The sequence below is a fragment of the Diplodia corticola genome, assembly GCF_001883845.1.
Source record: "Diplodia corticola strain CBS 112549 chromosome Unknown scaffold10, whole genome shotgun sequence".
NCBI classification, from domain to species: Eukaryota; Fungi; Ascomycota; class Dothideomycetes; order Botryosphaeriales; family Botryosphaeriaceae; genus Diplodia; species Diplodia corticola.
Genome location: NW_017971489.1, coordinates 217,238 through 233,515, shown reverse-complemented (window position 1 = coordinate 233,515; position 16,278 = coordinate 217,238). Strand labels below are relative to the sequence as shown.

At 59.5% G+C, this 16,278-nt stretch overlaps 7 protein-coding genes across 7 annotated transcripts; 5 read left to right on the top strand and 2 right to left on the bottom strand.

Moving 5' to 3' along the window:
* Positions 1–440: 440 nt before the first annotated feature.
* Positions 441–3,035, top strand: BKCO1_1000080 (c6 transcription factor; the record flags this gene model as incomplete). The annotated part of the gene is made up of 3 exons (XM_020269438.1): positions 441–588; positions 681–838; positions 903–3,035. The coding sequence occupies 3 exons, from the start codon at positions 441–443 to the stop codon at positions 3,033–3,035; spliced, it is 2,439 nt and encodes an 812-aa protein (XP_020132890.1).
* Positions 3,036–3,639: 604 nt separating this feature from the next.
* On the bottom strand, positions 3,640–5,506 carry BKCO1_1000079 (major facilitator superfamily transporter; the record flags this gene model as incomplete). Its single annotated transcript, XM_020269436.1, has 2 exons — positions 3,640–5,217; positions 5,318–5,506. The coding sequence occupies 2 exons, from the start codon at positions 5,504–5,506 to the stop codon at positions 3,640–3,642; spliced, it is 1,767 nt and encodes a 588-aa protein (XP_020132937.1).
* Positions 5,507–6,020: 514 nt separating this feature from the next.
* BKCO1_1000078 (fungal specific transcription factor domain protein) lies at positions 6,021–8,646 on the top strand (the record flags this gene model as incomplete). Its single annotated transcript, XM_020269435.1, has 2 exons — positions 6,021–7,142; positions 7,291–8,646. 2 exons carry the CDS (start codon positions 6,021–6,023, stop codon positions 8,644–8,646), a joined length of 2,478 nt encoding a protein of 825 aa, XP_020132938.1.
* A 484-nt stretch (positions 8,647–9,130) lies between these two features.
* Positions 9,131–9,976, bottom strand: BKCO1_1000077 (fad linked oxidase; the record flags this gene model as incomplete). Its single annotated transcript, XM_020269434.1, has 2 exons — positions 9,131–9,367; positions 9,539–9,976. The coding sequence occupies 2 exons, from the start codon at positions 9,974–9,976 to the stop codon at positions 9,131–9,133; spliced, it is 675 nt and encodes a 224-aa protein (XP_020132943.1).
* Positions 9,977–10,746: 770 nt separating this feature from the next.
* BKCO1_1000076 (ankyrin and het domain-containing protein) lies at positions 10,747–12,615 on the top strand (the record flags this gene model as incomplete). Its single annotated transcript, XM_020269433.1, has 1 exon — positions 10,747–12,615. The coding sequence occupies one exon, from the start codon at positions 10,747–10,749 to the stop codon at positions 12,613–12,615; it is 1,869 nt and encodes a 622-aa protein (XP_020132944.1).
* A 417-nt stretch (positions 12,616–13,032) lies between these two features.
* Positions 13,033–13,953, top strand: BKCO1_1000075 (short chain dehydrogenase reductase; the record flags this gene model as incomplete). Its single annotated transcript, XM_020269432.1, has 2 exons — positions 13,033–13,368; positions 13,438–13,953. The coding sequence occupies 2 exons, from the start codon at positions 13,033–13,035 to the stop codon at positions 13,951–13,953; spliced, it is 852 nt and encodes a 283-aa protein (XP_020132945.1).
* Positions 13,954–14,466: 513 nt separating this feature from the next.
* On the top strand, positions 14,467–14,968 carry BKCO1_1000074 (uncharacterized protein; the record flags this gene model as incomplete). Its single annotated transcript, XM_020269431.1, has 2 exons — positions 14,467–14,679; positions 14,765–14,968. The coding sequence occupies 2 exons, from the start codon at positions 14,467–14,469 to the stop codon at positions 14,966–14,968; spliced, it is 417 nt and encodes a 138-aa protein (XP_020132976.1).
* Between the last annotated feature and the right edge of the window lie 1,310 nt (positions 14,969–16,278).

Here is a 16,278-nt window from a genome sequence, read left to right as displayed (position 1 = left end):
GCGGCGTCAGGCATAAACATTCATTGGGTAGACGGAGCAACGGTTGCTATAATTCTTTGCTGTGCACGAGAACACGTTGCCAACCGTGCAGTTTCACCGCTGAGTCAGGGAGCATCGTGTCCAAGCCGCGATGGGCGCATAAACGCGTGAGCGCAAGCCTGGAAGCCCGGCACGCGTAAGCGATCGGCTAATTAATGGGCGACCTGGGATTATTGTGGGATCGGCGGCCTGGCCTGGCGTTGGGATGAGCAACGCGTCCGTCCCGCGATCGCATTCCCCGAGTTGGCGCAAGCTGTGGGGAGGCGCCAGCCAGCCCTAAACCCCACGGTCCGCCGCGCTTTTGCAGCCACCACCCAAGCACCTGTCTGCTGCTTCTCAATGGAGGCCCCCGCACCTGCAAGTCACACAAGCTGCTACGGCTCAATCCACAGCTGCTGGACATGTCCTCGCCCGCCAACCACTTCCGACTGACGCCCTCCAACCCCCGCGAGACGAACCCCCGTGCCAAGCGCGCCTCTGCGCCTGCCAGCGACTCGGTGCAACCTCCGCCCGACGCCTCGCTCAAGAGGAAGCGCGGCCGCCACGGCTGTCTGAACTGCCGCCGCAAGCGAAAGAAATGCACGTCGACGAGCGCCTGTCCAATGCTTCGCTCACACTGCTAACTTCTCTTTCTGCCCCAGGTGACGAGGTCCATCCGACCTGCACAAAATGCCAAAAGCACGGCGAGTCCTGCGAGTGGGATACTGGCGTCATCTTCCGCCACAATGGCCTCTCCAGCGAGCATCCGTCCATGCGCGAGATTGGCCGCCATAGCCAGCACCGCCATACGGACTTCACTGTATGCCAATCGTCTCCTCGACCCTCCGCTCTGACTGAGAGTCGGCCGCACTCACGCCTGCCAGATCATCGATGTCACTTCGTCCGTCATGCGATCATGCCGGGAAGATGACAATTCGGCCGAGGATTATCAGGACACTACCGCCTCAACACCGCTAGGAAGCGAGCCGCGCGACAGTTGGCCCTGGAAGCACAATGACGACTCTGCTGCTGCTTCCCGCTCCACCAGAGCATTCTCCTCGGGCTCGTCTGAGCAAGCCAGGTCCCGAAGCGACGCTCAGTCCCCCGTTCAACACCACAATAACCCGGCTTCTGTGCCGAAATTCCAAGCCCCTGCCATACCGCACGGCCCGGATCCGGAAAATCGTATGCCCTCGTTTAAGGCCCATGGAGCCGCTGAAAAGTCCCAGGCAGACGCCAGCGATAGAGGCGGTCAGGGGCGTATAAGTGGAAACGGGGCCATACTGAACGACCAACAGCGCACAGACGGGGGCTCGCCTGCACACCCTCACTTGAACCGAACTAGCTCATCCTCAACCTACTCGACCGTTCGCTCCGGATTACCCACACCTACCTCCGCACCGCCCGGAAATACTCATCTGTACGATCTTGACCACGAAGCGCCAGCTTTGTCTCTTTCCGCAGGAGAGCTAGCCGCCCTGGATTTCTTGACATCCCAGCCCACGCAACATGCTCCGCATGAGCTGGCAATTGCAGATCATGACGGACCCTGGATATCCCAAGATATGAACGCAGAGGTGTCCTCTGCTTTTTCAAACGATCCAGTCATGGTCGACTCGCCATCGAATGGCCTCTACTATCCAAGCCACGCCTACAAGGACCTACAGCAGAACTTGCACAGCCATATCATTGAGACTGCCCGTAACAGTGGGCTCACTAGGCACGGAACTCCAGATTTGCCTATGGAAGGAGCCCACCATGGCATTTCGGGTCATGATCCGGACACTGTTGGCCGGGCTGCCGCAAGGCTCGAATCCATGACCCATCCACCGCCCACGAAGACTTTGAAGGAGCAGCGCGAAATCGAGCTTTGGCAGAATTACTTCAACGAGGTGGCTCCCTGGCTTGACAAATTTGATAACCAGCGGCACTTTCAGTTCTCTATCCCTGTCATGGCAAAGACTTGCCCTCACCTGCGATACTCGGCTTTGGCGCTCTCTGCTCGGCAGCAGGAACGAAAAGATCCGTCCAGACCATACACCGAGAGCCTTGGGCTTTATCAAGAAGCAATCCAGAACCTAGTCCCCGAGCTTGAGACCATGAGCACCGAAGTCATCGCTTCGAGTGTCTTGCTGTGTGTTCTGGAAATGATCATCGTATCGCCCAAGGACTGGGGTCGGCATCTCGACGGCTGTGCCATTCTTCTCCAGGCCGCGAACATCACCGGTGTTTCGGGCGGCGTGAATCAGGCACTGTTCTGGTGTTTCGCGCGCATGGACGTCTGGGGCGGCTATCTTTCCGACAACTGCACCAAGGTCCCCCTAGATCGCTGGCTCTCCTCTCACGTCCCCATGTCGACCGCCGTGAACCTCTTCAAGAACGAATGCAAAGGCTTCGACGCCTATGCAAACTACGCTGTGTTCTTGTCAGCCTCGGTCGTCAACGTCATCAACGGCCGGGGCGACACGGTCTCGAACCCAGAAGCCCGGGCCGAGTACGTCGCGCGCTGGAAGGCGCTGTGGGACCTCGTCGAGGACTGGTACAACTCGCGGCCCGTCGAGATGCAGCCGCTGCTCTCGTACCCGGCGTCGTTTGACGACTACGACTTCCCTTTTCCCAAGATCCTGTACGGCAACCCGCCGGCGACCAACGGCAACCAGCTCTACCACTTTTGCGCCATCCGCCTGCTGCAGGAGAAGCCAAAGGAGGTCGTGCTGCGGTCGAACAGTCACAACCATCATCACCACCAGCAGAACAATAGCAACAGCAGCGGCAAGAAGAACGCGAAGAGCTTGATCTGGCACGCCCGCCAGATTTGCGGCATCGCCGCCAGCAACAGCCATCACGGGGCCTGGATCAACGGCCTGCAGCCGCTGTGGGTGGCGGGCAAGCTGATGAGCCACCCGAGCGAGCATCGGGCGATTCTGAGCATCTTGGCGAGGATAGAGAACGAGAGCGGGTGGGCGACCAAGTGGCGGGCGGATGAGTTGAAGGAGTATTGGGGAGCGGATGCGTGACCGGGATTGGAATGTGGTGGGTGTTGTTGTTAGGTTAGGGCCGGGGCTTGTTTTCCGGGCCGAGTCGTGGCTTTGTGGGAGTAGCTTGTCTGGACTAGGTATGCCGGCCTGCATGTACTTTGAAAAGGGAAAGGGGGGTTCGAAAAGTATAGAAAGAATTCTATGCCATTGTCACCAAGTTTTGTGAATGAACCAGGTTGAGATTCGCATTGGATTTTGATCACATTTACTCCGTGTCCGGCACGATTCTGATTCCTACAAAGCCACTCGGGATAGGGATCCTTTCCGCAAGCATTTGTGGGTCAGGGAACAGTGTAACTTATTAAATTATCTTTTGTTTGTATTTGATTTTGTACTATCTAATGTTTAGATATTAATTGTCTTTACGTTGTATGTTCCTTTTTGCTTTTTCGAGAGAGATGGATTTTCTCCAGAGCTGAGATTTGGGGGTATGCCGAAACAGAAAAACGGTCCAAAAAAACGCCGTCAAAGAGCAGAGAGACTGCTGCACCACACACACACACACACAAACACGCCATTAACCCGGGCCTGGGAATCTCATCCAAGCCCAGCAACACCACCACCCCGTCCTCCTCCTCCATGTTTACACCGAATCCTGCGTCTTCTTCTCGACATCAGCCTCGTCGCCGTCACTCCTCGTCTGGACATCCGAGTCCACAGTCTTCTCATTCTCCTTCTCCTTCTTATTGTTCTGCAACGCCACCGCCTCCTCATCCCTCACCGTCTTCACATTCTTCCACTCAATGACGCTGCTCCCAAACACGCTCAAGCACGTCATGGCCAACGCGACGGTAAACGCCTTGACCAGCGCCGCATTATACGCCGTCAAGACCGCGCCGAGCTGCGCGTCGTCGCTGACGACGTTCCTCAGCTGCGTGGCGCCGGTGGCGACGATGCGGGCGGGGCTGAAGTCGGCGGTGGCGAGGGCGCGCAGGCCGCGGGCGAGCTCGTTGGTGAAGACGTTCTGGCAGACGGAGACGAAGACGGCGCCGCCGAGCTGCTGGGCGAAGAAGACGAGCGTGACGCCGACGGGCACGTCGGCGCGCGGCAGCACGCACTGCACCGCGATGTTGGCCTGCTGCATGCCGAGGCCGAGCCCGAGGCCGAAGAGGACCTGGTAGCCGAGCCAGGCGGGGCGATCGGTAGACGTGGTGAAGGTGGTGAGCAGGCCGGCGCCGGCGGAGGCGACGGCGCTCGAGGCGAGCAGGAACGGCGCGTAGTACCCCGTGCGGCTGACGCAGATGCCGGTGAGGATGCTGCCGACGACGAGGGAGAGGACGACGGGGAGGAGCATGAGGCCTGACGAGACGGCCGAGACGCCCTTGATGGCTTGGAACCAGATGGGCATGTAGTAGACGACGCCCATCATGGCGGCGGAGGTGCAGAAGACGAACCAGAAGGCGCCGGCGACGGTGCGCTGCTTGATGATGCGGGGGGCGACGGTGGCGGTGTCGTTGCGGTTGGCGGCCTGGACGGCGACGAAGGCGGCGAGGAGGAGGCCGCCGAGGACGAGGAGGGCGACGACGCGCGCGCTGCGCCAGGCGTACGTGGTGCCGCCCCACTGCAGCGCGAGGAGGAGGCAGACCATGCCGGGGACGAAGAAGGCGTTGCCGAGCGGGTCGAGCTGCAGGATCTTGGCCTTGGCGCTGAGGGCGGCGTTGGTCGGCGGTGCGGTCTGCTTGAGCACGAAGAAGACGACGACGGCGACGACGGCGCCGATGGGCAGGTTGATGTAGAAGCACCATCTCCAGGTGGCGTGGTCGGTGAAGGCGCCGCCGAGGAGAGGCCCGACGACGCTGGCGATGCCGAACAGGGCTCCGGCCATGCCTTGGATGATGGGACGCTTTCGGAGCGGGACGAGGGGGATGGTCAAGAGGATGCCGCCGGAAAAGACGCCTCCTGAGCCCATTCCGGCGATGGCGCGGCCCACGATGAAGACGGTTGAGTTGGGAGCTGCGCCGCAGATGGCCGAGCCGGCCTCGAAGAGGAACAGTGAAGTCAAGTACACGACCTTTTGGTTGTAGAAGGTGTAGATGCGTCCGACCAGCAGCTGGGTCGTGCAGCCGGTAAGCATGTAGGCGGAGCCATACCAGCCGACATCTCCCAATGAGTGGAATTCATTGGTGATGATGGGAATTGCGGTTGCAATGATGGTCCTGTCCTGTTGGCACAACCAAGGTCAGCTTTGTGGCTTAGAAGTGGCGTTGCAAGGGATGAACAAAGATCTGACAGTCGTTTTCTTTGACGTCAACGCGACTTACCAGAGCGACGACGAACAGGCCCAGATATACGGTGATGATGATGGGAATGGCGATTTTGGCAGACGGGTATGCAGTTTCGGCAGGGGTTTGGGCTGCTTCCACGTCCTTGGCCTTGTCCTGAGCGGGTTGTTCCACCTCGGCGCTTGCTGGCGGGGGTTGAGCGGGGACGTCTGACATGTTCTCGCTCATGCTGTGCTGAAGTGTTTGTAGGTCGGGAGCGTGATGGGTGAGCAATGACAAGCAGTTGCCAAGAAAGGATACAAGGCTTGCTTAATAGCCCGGGTGGAGGTTAAAGGAGGCAGCCACTGGCAGGCACATTGTTGCAAAAAGTTGCTGCCTTGGTGGTGGCTGGCGGGGCGTCGCGTTTAGCTGAAGCCGACCCAATGGCTTTCACTCCGTGCGCGCGAGGAAGGGACAAAGAGGCGTGACGCGCGGACCCCTTGCTGGGGGAGGGGACCCGAACAGCTCGGGCAATGTCGCGCCGACTCGCCGAGACTGCAGCACCAGGCCGGCCTGGCCAGCCAATGACGCGAGTGCATGGGGCGGCCCCGAACGGGGGTGGAACAAGTCCGCCCGTCGGACATCCGGGCCTCCATTGCCTCAAGTACCGCGCTCGCCCGCGCTCGCCCGCTGTGTCCCCAAAGGTTGGCCCGAGAGCCCGTCTGAGGTCTCCGTCTCTAGCCCTCTGGCTCGCAATCTCGCAATGGACTCCGCAACACACCCAGCAACGCCCGCGTCCGTGGCTCCGAGGCAGACGGCCGACAGCGGCGTGGCCCCGCGACCTCCGCTGCAGGCAGCCCCCGCAGCCCAGTTGCCCTCGCTGGGCCAGTCGCCTGCCGCCGTGCCAACCCCGAGCTCCTCTGACTCCGGCCAGCCCTTGAAGCCCAATGCATGTATCAGCTGCCAGCGCCGCAAGGTCAAATGCGACCGCCTGGAGCCGTGCTCGTCATGCAAGCGCTACCGCGCCCAGTGCGAGTTCCGCGACCCTGCCCCGCGCCGCAAGAGAAAGCTCAGCGATGAGGATCTCCACGCGAAACTCGATCGCTACGAGTCCATTCTGAACAGCTTCGGCGCCCGTGTTGACGCAAGATCCGAGTCTGCCGCTGCCGAGAGGCCCGCCTCCACTGCGCTGCCAGCCGCGCCCTCAGCCTTCACCCCCTTGAACGCCCCTCCGCCTTCATCCTACCACCATACTCCCTCCGCACCATCCAATGATGCTCTTCCAGCCCGCCCCGCCGCCGCCGCCGCTGCTGCTGCCCCCACCGAGGAAAACGGCCGCCTTATCTTCGAGAAGGGCAGCTCCAGGTACTTAGAGAACAGCCTCTGGAAGGGCATTTCTGAGGAATTCAGGACTCCAGGAGACATGTTGCGCCTTCCTGCTGCCGCTGGCACTCCGCCAGCCGGTGTGACCGCTGAAGCTCCCTCGCTGGTTGCCAGTGAGCTTGTTCTCGGACTCGTGCTGAACCCTCCTGGCAGCCTTCGCCTCCTCCACCCTCAACCCCCGCACATCTTCCTTCTCTGGCAGGCTTTCCTCGATAACGTCAATCCACTAACAAAGCTTCTGCACGCTCCTACCGTCCAGCGTCAGATTCTCAAGGCTACCACCAACCTAGACGCCGTCGACTCGGGAATTGAGGCTCTGATGTTTGCCATCTACACCTTCGCCGTCGTCTCGTTGAGCCCCGAGGAATGCCAATCCACTTTCGGTGAAAGCAAAGCTCAACTGCTCCCAAAGTTTCAGCATGGGACAAAGTTGGCCTTGCATCGTGCTGAGTTCCTGCGCTCATCGCAGCTCGTTGTCTTGCAGGCCTACATTCTGTACCTGGTAAGCAGCTGCGTTTTCAGCTAACCCCACTTGTCTGTACAGACGCAATACCTGAAGAAGGCTTGGGTACACTCGCCCAGCTGGACGCGATAGCATTGGGTTCATGGTAGTGGCGCCTGGAAAGCATCAGCGCTGACTTCTACTGCAGCTAGCCATGCGCCCTTACTACGACATCCAAACACTTTGGTCCCTTTCGGCGGTAGCCATTCGCATGGGTCAAAGGATCGGCCTCCATCAAGATGGAAGCAAGATGGGCCTTCCACTCTTCGACATCGAGATCCGTCGCCGCGTTTGGTGGCAGCTCATGCCACTCGACCTGCGGACGGCAGAGCTTGCAGGCGGCACCGCTTCCCTGTCGTCCAAAACGTGGGACGTAGAGCTCCCCCTGAACTGCAACGACAGCGACCTGGACCCGGACATGAAACAGCTCCCCGTCGAGCACACGGGGCCGACCGAGATGTTCTTCTGCAACATGCGCTACCACTTCGGCAAGTTCATGAAGCGCTCCACCGGGGGGTCCTACTTCGACCTGCGCTCCCACGCCGAGGACGACGCCAAGCTCAGCCTGACGAGCAACGCCATCACGCTCGCCGAAAAGGACCGCAAGATCGAAGGGCTCGAAAGCCACCTCGAAGAGCACTTCCTCCGCCACTGCGACCCCTCGGTCCCCCTGCACTACCTCTCCGCCATCGTCGCGCGCTGCGCCCTCTGCGTGATGCGGCTCATCGCGCACCACCCCCGCCGCTACTCGGACAAGGGCCTGTCCCTGCCGCAGTCGGAAAAGGACTTCCTCTTCCGCACGACGCTCAAGATCGTCGAGCTCGACAACCTCGTCCACGCCGACCCGAGCCTGCACCGCTTCATGTGGCACATGGACGCCTTCTTCCAGTGGGAGGGCTTCATCTACCTCGTCGGCGAGCTGCGCGCCCGCACCGACGCCGCCCACGACCCGGACGTCGACCGGGCCTGGTTCCACGTCAACAAGGTGCTCGAGAACCACGCAGACATCCTCGACATCCGCCGCAACCCCCTGCATCTCGCCGTCGCGAGCTTGGCGACAAAGGCGTGGGATGCGTTCGTCGCCGACGCGGCCGAGCGCGGCCAGAGGGCGGGCAGGGCGCCGCCGCCGCCGGAGCTGCGTGATTATCCGGCCTTGGAGGTGCTGGTGTCGAAGCTGAAGGAGGTGAGGTCGAGGTCGCCGCCTGAGTCGCTGCCGGGGCAGGGGCAGGGCCAGGGGCAGGGCCAGGGGCAGCAGAAGCAGTCGTTGTCGTCGCTCACGGGGTTCGGGGAGAGGAGGGAGGTAGACCGTGCTACGGGCATCTCCAACAATGGCGGGGCGGGAGCAGCGCAGGGTAACGGGATGTCGTCGGAAGGATGGGCCGGTGTGTCGCTGCCGAACGGCCTGGATGCGAGCCCGATGGATTGGGACATGTGGGATGAGATGCTTGCCGAGTTCGGCTTGGGCATGGAGGCTTTCGGTGGATATACGGTGACGAATAAATGAGGTTGGGATGCGCACGTGTTTGTGAATGTCCTTGCTGGACGATCGGAGTTCAGCTGGAGAAGGGATCTGTACTGATGGCGGGTCCTGATGTAGATAACTCACAGACGAAGGTTTTACGAAGTAATGGTCAGTACATACGTTACGTCATCCGCTTGTCGCGGTACAAAACTGTTTGTAGGGGGAAATATACTTTTACTGCTCATGCAACCCCTCAACTGCTTGTTTGACTGCGCCTGTTTGTAATAGTACTTCGCGAACCGACCCTGCACACAAAACAGTTCTTTTAAGTGTCGGATAGAATGACCACTTCGAGCGGAAACACATGTCCCATTCGAGCAGAGCAAGCGATGGACGGTCCTCATGCTGGATATCTTACGAAAAGGAGGACGTCGTCTTGACGCCCTCCAGGACCAATTGACTTTACATTCGCACCTTGAAGAAAAGGAATAAACTCTACCCTTTATAAAAGGCTTTTCCCCAATATTTACTTCAACAGCTTCCTCACGCTGGTCTCCATCCAGAGCTTGGCATACTCGCGATGCAAGAACTCGAACCACCAAGGCAGGTTGCCCTTGACTTTGCCGTCGGGCGTCGAGTTGAAAAAGAAGCTCTTCATGTGGAACGTCGCGAACTTGTCGTCCTTGTTCACCTCCATCGAGAATATGCCATCCGATGGCCGGGGCCCAGTCTTCAGTGGCGAATCACCGCAGCGGACGGCCACCTAAAAGAAACGGAATCGCCATTCAGTCAGCCCTCACATCGCATTGGAAGAAAGAGAGTCGTGACTAATACGTCAAGCGTGTGTAGCTCAAAAGCCATCAAATGAAAAAAAAAAAGAGAAAAAAAAGAGAGTGAGAGAAAAAAAAACAGAGAGCTCATCCGTACTACTCACCTTCCCCGGAGTATGCTCCACCACCTCAAAATGATCCGCAATCTTCGTCCCGACCTTATAATCGCTCTTGGCCAGCTCCTCGCGGTCCCACAAATGGTCGTCGCGGCCCTCGAGGGTGCGATACTTCTTCTCGAGGAAGCGGCGCTGGTACGCGAAGCCCAGCCCGGACCACACGCCCGCGCAAAAGTCGCGCGTCAGGACGTCGAGGTCTTCGGTCTTCAGGTCGCTCAGCGGCACCCGGCGCACGGCGTGGTCGACGCAGGCGGGCGGGTTGTCCGACGGGTTGCGCTGCTTGAGGAGCGGGGCCCACGACAACCAGGCCGGAGACGTGGGCGAGAAGGGGACGAAGTGCGTGTCGCGCGTGTAGAGCTTCCAGCCGGCGCCGAAGGCGGCGGCGCCCGCGGCGGTGGTGGTGAGGACGGATTTGAGGATCGCCATTGCGGAGGGAGGGTGGGAGGTGGTGGTGTGATGCTGGGTTCTTCCGAGGCCAATTGATGAGGGTCGATTGGGGATGATGCGATGGTCAATGGGTCGAGGAATTGAAGATGTGAGTGATCGGATGGGAGGAAAGGGTGTGATGTGCTGCTGGAGAGGCTGGGTGGGGTGGGGAAGGTGGAGTGGAGAGAGCAGGGCGAGCTCGCGTGCTGGCAGCGAACCGGGTGATGTCGTGTGTCAGCAAAGGTCGAGCTACTTTACCCTCGGAGCGTCGGCCCTGCTCGGGTTTCCGAGAGAGCAGCAGCGTGAGATAGTAGGAGCTTGGGCCGTCGTCTCAATGGCAACCGTCGCGACTCGCGACCCCGCCTCGTCGGCCCGCTTGGCGTTGGGTTTTTGGCCGCGGCGGCAGCGGCGTCCGTGCGGCACGGGCCAGGAACGCGCGACACGCGACTGCTCGACAGAAGCGCGTCGTGCAGCTAGCTGTCTGCGTACTCCAGCTCGGCTTGATGACTTGTCACGACTGCTTTGACGCGTCTTGGCCCTCAATCGCATCAGCCTTGAAGGTCGGTCTACGGCACACCGGCAACTTGTGCCTACCCCGAGCAGACCGATTTACGAGAGCCATGTCCCGACTCCACCGCCAGTCAGAACACCTATCTCTTCCCCCTCGTACTCCGCCATAGATGTCATCCACCAGCCGTCGTAGAGCGACGACCGCAGAAGATGGCTTCCGGTACTCGGCCCTAGACTCGTGGCACAACCAGATCCGTCTGATGAAGCTGCAGCCCGTCCCCAAGTCCACCGACGGAGCCGGCTACCTCCCCATCATCAGCTGCACGCTGCGGACCGCCAGCCTCGAGGATGAGCCAGAATACTCCGCCCTGTCGTACGTCTGGGGCGACCCGAACACCACACGCCCGATCCTCATTGACGGCAAGGCATTCCACGTCACGGTCAACCTGGAGGTAGCGCTGCGGCAACTGGCCGAGGAGCTGCGGCAGCGCCGGCACAACCCGACCTGGCTGTGGGTAGACGCCATATGCATCAACCAGCACGACACGACGGAACGGACGCATCAGGTGTGCCAGATGGACCAGATTTACCGGCGGGCGTCTCGGGTTGTCGTCTGGCTGGGACCCAGCACGCCGGACAGCGACGCCGCCATCGCCGCTCTCGAGACCGTCTACTCGATCGCGGAGACGTCGCGTACCAAGCATTGGGTGCGCTCGTGGCCGCTTTTCCAGTTCCAGGAGGCGCCACGGCCTGAGACGTCGGCGCACCGCATCCAAGCGGCGCTGGACGAGGTGCTCGGGTTACTACGGGCGGATGGGTGCCGCGCGCTAGACGCGGTGGCCGCGCTGTTCACGCGCGACTGGTTCCGCCGCGTATGGGTTCTGCAGGAGGTGGCTCTGGCCAAAGACGCAGTATTGTTGTGCGGCGACGCGAGTATCCACTGGCAACGCTTCTACACGGCTTTCTGGATGCTGTGCGGCCTGCGCGACTACCTCAATGCAGCCGTCGTCTCGCCCCGCGTTGTCACCACCGCTAACATGGCCACCGCGGCCTTCCTCGACGCCAAGCTGCAGAACGTGGGGTCCGCCGCCTTCAGCTGGGTGCTCGCCGGCAGTGAAACTCCCCTCCGCCAGTTTTTGTATTTCCTGGGAGCAAACGCCGACAACTCGCGCCTGCTGGCGTCGGACCACCGCGACTACTACTTCGCCTTGGTCGGCTTGGCCAGCGACGCCCAGCAGCTGAAGGTGCGCGTCAACTACGAGAAGTCGTGGCGGGATGTGCGCGTGCACCTGGCCAAGGCGTGCCTGCAGCACTACGGCCTCGAGACGCTGTCGCACTGCAACATCACCGCTTCGACATGGTCGAGCGGCGAAGACGACGAGAATGCCGAGGACGAAGGTGCCCCGTCCTGGGTCCCCAATTGGGCATCGCCGCATCTCCCCAAGGCCCTGACCGTCTACTCGCATCTCAACGTGCGAGGCGGTGGGGCCGGCCGCGCCTATAGAGCGTCGGGGAGCTTGAAGCAGGGCATCGAGGACTCCTCGTTCGATGCAAACGGCAGGCTGAAGCTCTGGGCCATCCGCGTCGACAGCGTCGAGCGCGTCGGTGACGGCCTCCCGGCAGAAGCAGTCAGCTACAGGGATGGCGAGAACTTCGACTCTCTCGTCGCATGGCTGGAGGGGCTGAGTGTCGTCTTGCCGGGCACAAACGACGTCTATAACTCGACAGAGGAAGTCGTTGAGGCGCTGTGGAGGACGCCAATTGCAGATCGTGCGTTTGTTCATAACTATGAAACTATACGCGCGCCGCAAGATCTAAAGACGGGGTATATGGATCTGCTCAGGGGAGTCAGGAGCCGCGAAGCCATACGCTATGCAGGCATCGCGCAGTATAAGCTCAAACGGAGGAAGCCTTTCAGGACTTCGAAGGGTTTTATTGGGATCGGTCCCCAAGAGGTTGGTGAGGGGGATTGCTTGTGGATACCTTTGGGCGCTGATGTCCCGTTTGTCCTTCGTGAGGCGGAAGATGGTCGTTTGGTTGTCGTTGGTGAAGCATTTGTCCACGGGATCATGGATGGCGAGCTGACAGAGGGGGGGAGTGTAGAGGTTAAACAGATTCAGCTAATATAACAAATCTTGCGCCTGGAATGTCATGGACAGATAAATGTTATGTGCATTTTACTTCTCTTCCATTTCCAATGCCGCTGAGCATGTCAAATCAGATGGCAAACGTATCCCAACTGCGGACATCACATAGCGCTCAAACCTAAAGTCTAAACTTAGACAGCCGACTACGAGCACAACTGAATCAATCACCCGATCCGGAAACATGGTATGCTACTCACAGTTTGTCTGCCTATTCGAGCCCCGCACACTGACATCATACGGCTTTACTACCGTAACTCCGTTCAATCTCCGACGAAGCTACCCCTCCTCGCCAGCTACACTGACACTATTTATTTCCCCGCTACCGATTCCTCTTCAGCAATCCACAGTAGAGCAACGAAACCCTCACAAAGGCAGCCGACTGCAAAAACAGGAACAACAATGTCGCCCATCTCCGTCTTCGCCGCCAACAACACGGCCCTCATCACCGGCGGCGCGAGCGGCATCGGCCTCGCCGTCGCACAGCTCTGTCTCAAGCACAGCATGCGCGTCGCCATTGCCGACTGGAATGCCGAGACCCTCGCCAAGGCGGAAGAGACGCTCGGCGGGCGCGGCAAGGTCGACACGTACCAGACGGACGTCTCGAATCCGGAGGCTTGGGCGAAGCTGAAGGGCAGTGTGTTGGAGAAATTCGGCGTCGGGAGCGTGGATTTCTTAATGCTGAACGCCGGCGTGGGGATGAAGGGGACGTGGGGGGATGCGGAGTACTTTGAGAAGGTGTGTACATTATACCTACCCTACGAATCCCCCGTCGAAGACACTTCTCAGACTGAGACACACCGACAGACCCTCTCCACCAACCTCTTCGGCGTCATCAACGGCCTCAACGCCTTCGTCCCGGCCATCCGCTCCGCAAACAAGCCGTCCGCCATCGTCATCACCGGCAGCAAGCAGGGCATCACCAACCCGCCCGGAAACGCCGCGTACAACGCGTCCAAAGCCGCCGTCAAGACGCTCGCCGAGCACCTCGCCTTCGACCTGCGCGCCGACGCACCCGCCACTTCCGTCCACCTGCTCGTGCCCGGCTGGACCTTCACGGGCATGACCGCCGGCGGCGGCGTCGTCAAGGAGAAGCCGGCGGGCGCGTGGTCGGCAGAGCAGATCGCCGGGTACATGTACCAGAAGATGGGGGAGGATAAGTTCTATATCATCTGTCCGGATAATGATGTCAGTGAGGAGACGGATAAGAAGAGAATGCTGTGGAGCGTGGGGGACGTGGTGAATGGCAGGCCGCCGCTGACAAGATGGCGGGCGGAGTGGAAGGAGGAGGCCGAGAAGTGGATGAGCGAGCAGAAGGTTTGAGCAGCGAGAGTGAGCTGGTGATGCAGAGTGAAGTGGTGCCCGGAGGGTGGGTGTGGATGGACTTTCCGAAAATAGAAATGGGCTTGCCGAAAAGGGTATTTGGCAGTACCGGAATGGCGGGTGGCGGTCGCGCGCTCAAACGTCGGAGAGCGCGGGAGAAGTGCGGAAGCCCCACCTGCCTTGTCGACGCTCAGTCGGCGAACAACACGTTGCACAAGGCAGCTCTCGGGCGTAGAGTCATGGAAATTCATATAAATGCGAGGGTGCGCATGCAGCAATCCCTACGCCGTGACGTCACCCGACGCGCCTGAAACTCACTACTCCCCCAGCGTGATTGCCTCCGCAACCCGCCCTCCGAAAATAAACACCGCCAACTTACACCTCACCTGCATGCTGCACTGACAGTCGCTCCTTCCCGCTGACCCACTTTCTCTCCTTTCTCCTTTCCACGCCGCCGCACTTTTCACCTCTCCCGGAGATCCAGCCGCTCCTTCAACCACACACATCACCACCATGGCCACCACTCAGCTGCCTTCGCACCCCATGTTCGACGTTATGGTCGATGTCCGCAGCAAGATCGACCGCGTCAGAGCTCTCGAGGCCGACAAGCAGCGTACCACCGCCTCCTTCGACGCCGCCCAGCAGAACCTCAAGGACGTTAAGAGCCGTGGCGAGGCTCCCACCGACGACGACATTGAGCGCGTGCACAAAGCCATGATGGATCGCGTAAGCATCATGCTCTCCTCTCCTCCCCAGAGCAATGATCCACCCTGGTTGTCACGCCACACCGCTGACACACCGCCCCCGACAGACGCAAACCCGGCTCGAGATCATGTCCATCATGCAGGACATTGGCAACCAATCCGACACCATCTTTCAGCTGCGCGACGACTACGAGAGGTACTGCAATGACGTTCGAAAGTCGATGAAGCCGGGGGACAAGCCGCCTCCCATGGCCTCGCAAGTCATGAAGGAGATTGCCGAGGTCATGGATCTGCTAAAGACGGATGAATAATCCAGAACCACGAGTTAATGGAGGGGACGGGCCGCTGAGGGAGCACGTGCTTCGAAGGCAGAACGGTAATAATTCTGGGTCAGTAGGGCGTTTCGGGCATAGCTTGCTTGAGGATTACCGGATTTTGCGCGCATACCACATTGGCGGGCATACCTACAGGGCAAAGCATCTGGCGCTGCAGGAGGTAAAATTGGGGATTTGCAACCTTGGCTCTAACTAATACACGGAACTGCTTAAGCCCACGCCCAAAAGCTGTTAAACCAGTCAAAAGAATTCGATGTGTGAACTAACTCAGGGAGACGCTGTCACAAACGACCACTACATCTGTAGTCAACACAAAAGCAGTTATACGATGTGGAGTTCAGTCTTGGGGATTTGGGCGGATCAAGGTCCCACACCAAACCAGAGAAGCACTTTGTCCAATGTTAGCGTACCATGACAGCTACTTTTCAACAAAAGACGCATATGCGCAATTCAACAGTCGCAACGGGAACCTCGGGTGTTTCTTTCCTTTCACGTGCCTTGCCGCACTGGTTCCTCAGGCTGGAGGTTTTCCACCTTCTCCCCAATCCAAAGCCATTGCCCCATCAGCCCCAAGCAACACCTAGCGCAACACGACCTTTTGCTATGAAGTTCCTTAAATTATTTGGCAAACGCTTGAGAGGAGATGGGTCGGCAGTCACTTTCCCTTTTTCTGCCCGACTCTCTCATCTCATTCGTTCCGTTCCAATGCTGACATCTGGTACTTTTCAACTCCCCCTTCGCACAACCCAACACATCCTGGTCCAGCTCGAACGTCGAGAGAATCACGCGCAACCTTCTTAGCATTGGCAATGGGAACAGGACTGACAGTGACCAATAAGGGAAACACACCAAGGACGTTGAAAAAGAAAAGGACACCAAAGCCATCGAAGAAGAAAACCACGCCACCGTCAATAATACTGTTCCGACAGTTGCAACCCCAACAGTAACTTTTCATCCCATTGCCCTTCTCATCACTCCCCGCACGAGCGACAACGGCAACGACCACAAACACTAATAGAAACCCCGCAAAGTGCGTCGTACAATCGCGTCCCACGGCAAACTTCAGGAAGCTTGAAGAAGAACGAGCGACTTTCGAGCATGCATACGTGCTGCTCCTCCGACAACGCGTGCGGCTATCGCAGCTCGAGAGAACCCGACTCGATGCAGACGCGGCGCGGATAGCGATGCGCGACCGCATGGTGCAGATTCCATACCCGGAGCCATCCCCAGAGCTGCGGCAGGTGTACTGGAACGCCGTGTGTCAGAATGTAGGTTTTATCTTCTAC